Source organism: Mirounga leonina, unplaced genomic scaffold, assembly GCF_011800145.1.
Source record: "Mirounga leonina isolate KUSES-001 unplaced genomic scaffold, KU_Mleo_1.0 Mir_129, whole genome shotgun sequence".
Lineage (NCBI taxonomy): Eukaryota > Metazoa > Chordata > Mammalia > Carnivora > Phocidae > Mirounga > Mirounga leonina.
In genome coordinates, this window is record NW_023270323.1 from 78,431,445 (window position 1) to 78,441,381 (window position 9,937).

General features: G+C 53.0%; 1 protein-coding gene across 1 annotated transcript in view; it reads left to right on the forward strand.

Annotated features, from left to right (window-relative positions):
• HTRA3 (HtrA serine peptidase 3) overlaps positions 1 to 9,458 on the forward strand; it is a 33,076-nt gene extending 23,618 nt beyond the window's left edge. The window contains exons 3-5 of the mRNA XM_035004365.1: positions 4,912 to 5,090; positions 6,829 to 6,924; positions 8,311 to 9,458. Of these exons, the coding sequence (XP_034860256.1) occupies positions 4,912 to 5,090; positions 6,829 to 6,924; positions 8,311 to 8,476 (441 nt within the window). The 3' untranslated portion in view covers positions 8,477 to 9,458. The remainder of the gene's footprint in view (positions 1 to 4,911; positions 5,091 to 6,828; positions 6,925 to 8,310) is intronic.
• Positions 9,459 to 9,937: the final 479 nt, after the last annotated feature.

Sequence of the window (9,937 nt, forward strand, 5' to 3'; positions counted from 1 at the left end):
GCGGCTGCAGGGTGAGGCCTGGTTGGGTCCGGGTCAGTGTTGAACTTGGGGCCAACAGGGCTTGCTGGAAGGAGGGATGCAGAGTGTGAGCGAGGCAGAGGGGCAGCTCCTGGGATGGGGGTTCAGGGGGCAAAGGAGGGGTCAGCCCTGATGCCTGCAAAGCCCCAGGCCTGAGCTGCTCTCTGGCTTGGTTTGGGGTTTTGTTGAGGTGAAACTCCCGTTGCGTACAGCGAACCCCTTTGGGTACCCTGTCCAGCGGCATCAGTGCCCTTGCAGTGTGGGGGGCTGCCAGTCTCTGAAGGGAGTGATCGGTACCCAAAGCCAGCTCTCTTCTCCCTTCTCCTCCCTCTGCTCTGTCCCCGAACCCCCTCCCCTCCCCTCCTCCCCCCTCCCTACCATTTCATTTCCTTCACTGGCTTTCTTGCCTCACGTGGGTCGAGTGTTCCCACGGCCTGTGTAGTAGGAAACAAAGTCGGGACCTTCAGCCCACCTCCCTGTTCCCAGCACAGCGCACGGGACCCTCTGCATCTGGCTGATCTCCCCGTGAAGGAGGACACACAGGGTTGTCTGCTGACCCCCAAACTCAATCAGGCCACCCCGCACCAGCCCCACCGGCCAGGGTTTCTGGAGAAGCCGCACTGGCTGAGCCTGCTGGCTCTGGGGTGGGCAGTGGGTTTCCAACCAAGGTCTCTAACCGGATGGCCTCTGTCTCTGGGGGGACAGGGCTGCCCCTCTGCCCAGCCAGGATGCTGCTCACGCGCAAGCACGGGAAGTTCAGGCTCCTTCCTGTTTTGAAGCATGACCTTGGGGTTCTGAGCGATGCTGAAGAGGGGCCAGCACCCATGTCAGGAGCAGGATGGAGGGCCTAGGCCTCTGCCAGGCCTTTCTCCTAGCTCTGAGGACCTCACCCCACCTATGGATGGAAATGCCATCTAGGGAGTGACTCCCAGATTTCCATCACCAGGCTGGCCCCATCGTGGAGCACTGCACTGGGATGAGCAGCTGCCCTTGCTCCACAGACGCGTCCCAGCCGAGGGGTCCTTTCAAAACGTAGAGCAGACCACGTAGGGCAGATCACACTCTGCTCCAAAGCGTCCCGGGGCTGCACTTGCTGGGGGTAAACACCAAAGTCACAGGCCCAGCAGAGCCACGGGCCAGCCCCCCGCCCCCGCCCTGCGAAAATGTTAGTTGAGATATTTTGCCCACTTTAAAAAGTTGGGTTTTTTGTGTTCTTACTAGGTTTTGGGAGGGGTCTGGGTGCATTCTGGATGGGAACCTTTGTCAGAGAGACGAGCTGCAAATGTCTCCTCCCGCAGCTTAACTTTTCATTCCCCTGACGGCGCCTTCAAAGAGTGGGCGTTTTATCAATTTTTATGAAGTCTCATTTGCCAATTTTTTTTCAATGGATCGTTGCGTGTGGAATTGTATCTAAGAAATCTTTGCTAACCAAACGTCAGGGATATCTTCTCCTACATTTTCTTCTAGCAGTTTACTTTCTGAAGTCTTTGAGTTAGGATGATGATGCAATTTGAATTAATTTTTTAAAAGAGTGCAAAGTATGAATCAAAGTTCTTCTTTTTTTTTTTTTCCCGCTTTGGAGAGTCAGTTGTCCCGACATCGTGTGTTTTTCTCCACTGAATGGCCTTTACTCCTTTGTCAAAAATAAAATGAGCCCGTTCTGTCCCACTTGTCTGTCTGTCCTGATTACCGCAGCTCTGCAATGTCTTCAAGTCAGGCAATGTTAGCTCTCCGGCTTTGTCCCGCCTCCAACATCATTCTGGTTTTGCGGAATCCTTTGCATTTCCACATGGATTTTAGAATCAGCTTGTCAATTCATGATTTCAATTTCAGTTGTTTCAATTGTTTCAATGTTAAAGTTCAATTTCCGATTGTTCGTCACCAGAATATACAAGTAATGTTGATTTTCGTATGTTGATTAATCATGAGAGATCCCGTGACCTTCACAGCTTATGCTGGTAGGACTTTCTGTGGGTTCCATCAGCTTTCCACACAGATGATTCTGCAGTCTGTGCACAGAGTCAGTTTGGCTTCTTTCCAGCGTGGATGCCTTTTCTTTTGTTCTTGCCTGGCTGGAGCCTCTGTAAGATATTGAATAAGTGGTGAGAGTGGATGGGGTGGCGTCATTCCTGCCTTTGGGGAGAAGTCTCTATCTCTCACCAGCAAGGAGGATGCTTGCTCAACGTCTCTTGCAGGCGCTTCATCAGGTGGAAAAAGTTCCCTTGAGTTCGTAGGTTTTTTTAGGAACAGATGTTAGAAGATTTTGTCAGACACCTTTTCTGCACCTTTTGAGATGGCGACTTTCCTTTGTAGTTTGTTCATGTGGTAAATTGCGTTGGCTGATTTTTGAATGGTAAACCATCCTTGCATTCCTGGGATAAAGCTCCCTCAGTCGTGATGCATTATCCTTGGGATATGTTGTTGGATTTGATTTGCGGAAAATGTCTGAGGGTTTTTTGCAGCCGTCTTTGTGAGGGGTATTGGTCTAGTTTTCTCTCCTGATTTTGGCGTCAGGATGATGGTTGGGAAATTTTTAGGAAGAACACTCCTCCTGTGCCTCTTGTCTGTCCTCAGTTCTCTGCTATGACACTGCTTCACTTCTGACACCCTAGTGACCAAATGCAAGGGGCTTCCCCACACCAGCTGGCTGTCCTACCGTTTCACCCAAGTCTAACACTATCTACACGGAGATAGTGTCAGAACCCACGGTTAAGGTCGCACAAGACCGCCCCCCCACTTCAGATGCCAATCACAAGTCCAGCCTGTCACCTGTGCTTCTGACCCACCGGCTAGAGATTGGGGGTTCCCACGGCCCCCTCCTTGGGTTTGATCATTTGCTGGAGCAGCTCACAGAGCTCAGGAAAGCAGTTTACTGGCTAGATGACCAGTTTGTGTATAAAGAGGTATGATTCAAGAACAACAACTGGAGAGAAGCACAGGGTAGGTCTGGGAAAGGACACGGAGCACCTCCACATCCACCGACCTGGAAGCTCTCTGATCCCCGCTCTTGGGGTTGTATAGAGTCTTCATCATGTAGGCACAATTAGTTCAAATCACTGCCATTGGTGATTATTTGCACGTCCAGCCCCTTACTTCTCCCAGAAGGGGTGCGGAGGTTGGGGCTGAAAGTTCAACCCCCTAATCACATTGTAGGTTTCCTGGCAACCAGACCCATCCTTAGGGGCTTCTCAAAACCACCTCAGTAACGTACACTTGGGAGTGGTTGAAAGGGGCTTCTTGTAAGAGTAACAGAAGACATCCTTCACACATGTATCACCATGAGGCAATTTCAGGGGCTGGCAGCAAAAAGATGTTCCTAGAGTGCTTGTCACAGGGAATTACAGAAGTTTTAGGGGCCATGTGCTGGGAACCATAAGCAAAAACCAAAACACATATTTCTTATAAATCACAACATCCCAGAGGTGTTCACTCATTTTCAGTTTTCTAGAAGAGTTTCTGCAGGGGGTGCCTGGGTGGCTCAGTCGTTAAGTGTCTGCCTTCGGCTCAGGTCATGATCCCAGGGTCCTGGGATCGAGCCCCGCATCGGGCTCCCCGCTCGGCGGGAAGCCTGCTTCTCCCTCTGCCACTCCCCTGCTTGTGTTCCCTTTCTCACTGTATCTCTCTCTTCAAATAACTAAATAAATAATTTAAAAAAAAAAAGAGTTTCTGCAGAATTGATACTATTTTTTTCCTAAACATTAGGTAGAATTGTCCTGTGGGACCATCTGGCCCTGATGTTTTCCTTGTAGGAAGATTTTTAACTACAAAATAAAGGCACGGCTACTGTGGTTATGTGCTTCTTCTTGAGTGAGATCTGGCAGTTTGGAAACTTCAAGAAATGTATGCATTGTATCTGAGTTGTCAAATGTGTTGGCATCCAGTTGTTCATAATTACATCTTACTACCCTTCCAATACTGTAGGGTCTGTGGTGATGTCCCTTCTCCCATGCCTGATCCTGATACGGATAATTGTCTTGTCTTTTTCTTTTTTCTTCTTCTGGCTGATAAGTCTGGCTGAAAGCTTATGGATTTAATTGATCTCCAAGAATAAACTTTTGCTCTTCATTTATTTTCTGTATTGAATTTCTGTTTTCTATCTCACTGATTTCTAGTCTTTATTATTCCCTTTCTTCCTCTTACATTGGGTTTCATTTGGTCTTCTCTTTCTAGTTCTCAGGGTGAAAGCTAAGATCAGTGATGTGAGACCTTTCTTCTTCTCTGATATTGGCACCCTGGTACTATTCATTTCCCCCGTGTACCAATTCACCTGTGCCTCACAGCTGTTGATACGTTATTTTCCCATTTTTATTGGTTTTAAATACTTTCTAATTTCCTTTTTGAAGATGAGGAATTCAGAAGTGTGTTACTTAGTTTCTAAGTTGTTGGAAATCTTCTAGATACCCTTCTATTACCGATTTCTACTTTAATTCCATTGTGGTCAGAGAGCATGTTTTTATAAGACACTTTAATTGTACTGAGACTTGTTTTATGGTTCCAAATAGGTAAATGCTATTTCTGGGGTTAAAACACTTTTTAAGTCACAGGCTGGCGCAGCCTTGGCGAGTTGTGTGTTTAAGTCTCCAACTGGAGGGCCTGGCACATGGCTAGTGCTCACTGGGCATTATAGGCTAATGTTATAATTTATGGGGAAGGCAGGAGAAGGTAACAAGTTCAGATCTGAGCAGGCAAGTTTGGGGAGCCTGTGAGATGGAGGCTGGAGAGGAGAGCCCCACTGGCCGTTGGGGTTTGGGTGTGGGGCTCAGCAGCCAAGCAGCTGTGGGAGCTGATGTGGTTGCATGGGGCCTGAGAGCAAGGGTGAGCCTGAAGTTACCAGACTAGGCAGGACATCTCCCAGCCCCTCAACAGCAGCCTGGAGGATAGAGGCAGCTCTAGCCTGTGACCACGTGGGATGGATTCTGCTGCTTTTTGCTCCTGGGGGGAATTTCGGCCCCACATGGCTCTTCAAGGAGGGCAGAGGCTTTCATAGTGGCTCTAACGGAGTCCTGTCCTATTTTGTTCCCAGACTGGAAGAAGCGATTCATTGGCATACGGATGCGGACCATCACACCGAGGTGAGTGTCTGAGGATGCAACCCTGTTACCCCTCCATCCTCATCCCTCTCCTCAGCTCTCCTCCAAGACCCTGCCCAGCTGTGTCTGGCCACCTGCAGGTGTTCCTAAGGGCCAGACACTCAGACTCCCAAGCCTCTGCTCAGGCCAGCCCTCTGCCTACAATGCCTTTTCCCCCTTTGTCTGATTGGTTCCTTCAGCTCCCTCAGGACTCCATTCAGGTGCCCCCTCCTCCAGGAAGAAAGCTTCTATGGCTGCCATACAAATTACCACAAACTGGGTGGCTTAAGACAATAGGAATTCATTATCTTGCTATTCTGGATGCTAGTAGTCCAAAATCAGAGCGTCAGCAGGTCTGTGCTCCCACTGGAGGCTCTGTGGGGAGTTCCTCTTTGCTCTCCCTGCTTCTGGGGGCTCCAGGTGTTTCTTGGCTTGTAGCCACATCACCCCAATCTCTGCCTCCATCTGCAGATTGTGGCCTCCTCTGTCTGTGTCCAAATCTCCCTCTTCTTTCTATAAAAACACCAGTCCTTGGATTTAGGTCCCACCCTAAGTCAGGATGACACTACCTAGAGGTTCTTAACCAGTTAGATCTTTAAAGACCCTATTTGTACAAAAGGTCACATTCTGAGGTTCTGGGTGGGCATGAATTTTGGGGAGACACTGTTCTACTCACCATGCCACTCAAGTGGGGGGAGTTCCACCTTTTCCCCCCGCATAGCTGTGCTTCCTTTCCAAGCATTGCACTGGCCCCATGGGTTGGAATTGCCTGTTTGTGCCCTGCACCCCTCAACTTTGAACCTGAGCTCCTTGGGAGTGAGGACTCTGTCCTGCTCGTTGGTATCATGTCTGTAGCAGAGTGGGTGGCTGGAAACACTGATAGTGGAATAAAGGGTGGTGTGTGTAAGGAAAAGGAGAAAGACGGGAAAGGAAGGGAATCAGAGTGAAAAATATGCAAAATCAAGTCCAAGGATTTGGAGAAGGAGGAGCATTGGGTGCTCTCGGGAAAACTAAGGCATGCTCAACTGATTATACCCTCAAAACTATACAGTCCCTAAAATGATCATTCTTCCCATTTCATTAACTGTTAATCTAGGGATTAAATCTGACAGTCGTTTGTAATCAAGACCAATATACCAACTTTTATCTATTAAATGTGTTCTTTCTTTCTGACTTTCATCCATTCATCCATCACACCATTTGTCCATCCATCTATCACACCACCCTTCCATCAGTCTATCACACCATCCATCTATCCATCCATCACACCATCCATCCATCCATCCATCCATCCATCCATCCATCCCACCGTCTGTCCAGCCTCTGTCTATCCAGTCCATGACTCACTCATTGCTCATCTTTCATCTATCCATTTATCCATCCTTCCATCCATCCATCCATCCATCCATCCATCCATCCATCCATCCATTTGTTCATCCATCCTTCTACCTTTCCTTCCTTTCTCTCATCCCTCCTCCCACCCACCCTCCCATCTATCCATCACCCTCCCCTATCCACACTTCTAACCATCCACCTTCAGTAAGCTTTCTCTTGAGGATCCCATGTCAAGTGGGGGACACTGAGAAGAACCAGTGACAACCCAGAGTGGTCAGTGGTAGGACAGAGCAGTGTTGGGGTCCAAAGGAGATGCCTCTTCTGGCGTGGGTGGTGGGGGAGGGAGGGCAGCTTTGTGCCACGGAGGCTCAGAAGAAGTGTGTTCATTGTGGAACTTCCTTTTCAGTTTGGTAGAAGAACTAAAGGCCAGCAACCCAGACTTCCCGTCGGTCAGCAGTGGGATTTATGTGCAAGAGGTTGTCCCAAACTCACCTTCTCAGAGGTAGGCTGCACTACGGGAAGCAGGGACACTGGACAGGAGGCAATCAGACATCCTGGCGGGTGGGGTTGGGTGGGCATGAGGCCTAGGGTGGGCCCGCTTCAGTGACCTTGCGTGACCTTGAGCCACCACCACCACCACCCCCGCCGGCACATGACATGGCACAGAAGTGGCAGGTGGGATTCTGGCCTATCGCCTAAGCCAGGGGCAGGCTGGAGAGATGAGGTACCCCTTAGAGCATTGGCAGTGCTCTTCCTCAGCCCACCGTGTCCTCTGCTTTGGGTCTAGAGAGACAGAGTAGTGGAGACCCCCCCAGAGCTCAATCCCCAATCCAGCCCAACTCCCACCAGCTCGGTGGGCGCACTGGGGTCTTCCTGGGCCTGTTTCCTCATCTGCAAAATGGGCACAGTTCGACCTACTCTTTCTCCCCTGAGGAGGCTTTGTAAAGATCAAATGAGACAAAGCACCGTTCTCTTTGAAACTGCCGAGTACCGGAGGACGGTTGACTGTTTGCCGCGCCGTGAGCTGAGCCAGCCCGTGTAGTGTAGGCGCCTCGTGCTTGCACGGCTGATCCAGGCCCCAGAGGGGCTCCAAGCAAGCCCTTCCCTCCTCTGCCCCAGGTGTGCGTCTGTACGGTAGGTGGGCTCATTCGACCAGTGGTCTACACAGTAATCCCCGGAGCTGCAGGTCGTGCACAGGGCGTCTGTGAGGGGCGAGGGCAGGGTGCGGAGTGGAGAGGAGCCGGGCAGGCAGGCCTCCAGCCCCGCAGGGCCCCCGCCCCTGAACAGGACCCCTCTTCCTGTTTTCTGTCATGGTGCTTCAGAGGCTGCACGGGTGCTCGGTCCACAGCTGGCCTGCAGCAGAACTTGCTGGAACATAGGTCTGTGAAGCCAATGAGTAGCCACCACACTCAGGCCCCTTATTCAGGGTTTCAGCAGTTACTGGGAGGGACCCCGGGCAGGCCGCCTCAAGAGCCAGAGCGGTGGGCTCAGTGGCAAGGGCGTCTGCTGCTGACCGACGCTGCCTCATCAGTCAGCCCTCACTGCAGCCTGGACCTCGTAATCTGCAGGCCTGTTCCCACATGGGACTGCCAATGTGGACACTGAGGCTCAAAGGGGCCAAGTGCTTGGCCTGTGGCAGCCCAGCCAAAAAGGCTGCAGCCAGAACTTGAACCCAGCCCTTGTAATGTAGAGAAGAAGCAGGCTCACAAAGCACTAGCCCATTGGAGGACATCGGTTTCCATCTGGTGTGAGAACCTTGCGGTCAGGACGCTGTTCTTACCTGTTGAAATGATTTTTCTTAACTGCTGCTGTTTAACCGAATCGTCCCCTGAGCGGGGTCCCAGCCTCGCGGGGATGTGCAGTGACTGGGTGTCTCTCCATTGGGCAGAGGGGGCATCCAAGATGGCGACATCATCGTCAAGGTCAACGGGCGCCCTCTGGCGGACTCGAGCGAACTGCAGGAGGCCATCCTGACGGAGTCCCCTCTGCTGCTGGAGGTGCGGCGGGGGAATGATGACCTCCTGTTCAGCATCGCGCCCGAGGTGGTCCTGTGAGTGTGGGGCCCCTCCCCATGTCGCCACGTGCCAGAGCCTGCAGCCCGGGACAGGTGCCGGCCGAGAGCTCCCGTCCAGAGCCGCTGACGCGCACAGGGTCAGGACGAAGGACCACGGATGGTCCTCAGCAGGGCCGGTGGCCTCCTTCTGGCCATCCAGGGGCAGAGCCACAGGCAGGGCTTGGCCAGGGACCCACCTCAGCCTTCGGGAAGGTTGACACTCCCACATCACTGTGCCACGGGGGCAGCCGGTGTCCCCCTCGTACAGATGCTCCTGACGGCCACCTTCCAAGTGCCCAGGATATCTAGAACACCCCTCTGGAGTTCCCCACAGGTCCCACCCTCCCTTCTACTCCCTTGCCTTTATACCTGTCCAACCTCTGTCTAAATGCCCAACCTGTGCCTACCCCACCCCCTGCTCCCACTCACCTGCTCAGATCAGTTCCCCAGCCTGTCCTCCCCGACGAAGGTCTCCCAGCCCCTGCCCCAGACACCACAGTGCCCACCACATTGAATGACCAAGGCTGTCGCTCCGCCAGCCTGGAGGACCTGGACGGTGGCTGCGTCTGACCCGCTTGGGGCGTCAAGTGTGGGGACCTGGCCCAGAGCAGGCCCCTAAGGGATGTCCCCTGGTTTCCCAGCCCAACCCTGTGGCTGGTGATGAGGTTCACCTTCCCAGGCGGGAGAGAGACTGGCCAGGAGCAGAGTGTCTGGGAGGCTGCTTGTCCCCCTGGTGGTGACAATGGGCCGGCGGGCAGAGGAAGTGTCCTGATGGGGGGAGGGGTTGCAAGGACTGAGCCGGCTTCGCCTCCCCTGCGCCGTTCTGCACGGGGCCACCGGCTCACAGAATCGGCCCCCAGAGCGGCTGGGGAGCGCACGTGTGGTGAGGTGTATTTGTGAGCTTCGCTGTATAGTGGACCCCCGTTTGCTTGTATTATATGTTTCTCTACTGTGTGGAAATTAAAGTTTACGAGCACATGGTCCTTAGCCAGCAGGGGACTCTGGGTAGCCCACCGCCCGGCCACAGCCTCTCTTGGATCCAGAGCTGACACGCCAGCCAACCGAGGGCCGGGGACACCACCCTGAGCTCAGGGGCATTGGGCCAGCTCCCCGACTTCCTCCTGGTCTGTGGTCTCAGGCAAGACGCTTCCCTGCCCCTGCCCTGTCCTCTCGCTGGGGGAGGAGGGACACAGATGCCACCGCCCCAGAGGTGAGGGGCCGAGCACTTGGAAAGGTGCCCGGCTTACAGGGCGCCCCACCTAAGCCGCGCTACATGTCCCCTAAAGCTTCTCTGTATCTGCTCCAGGTCACCTCACCACAGACTACCCAGCGATGGGGAAACGAGGCAGGAAGAGACAAAGCAGATTGCCGGACACGGGGGTCTGCAAACGGCATCGAAAGCTATGACGTGCCAGGGCAAGCCCCCCGGGTAGCCAGTGGGAGCACCAGGGTGAGGGTGAGG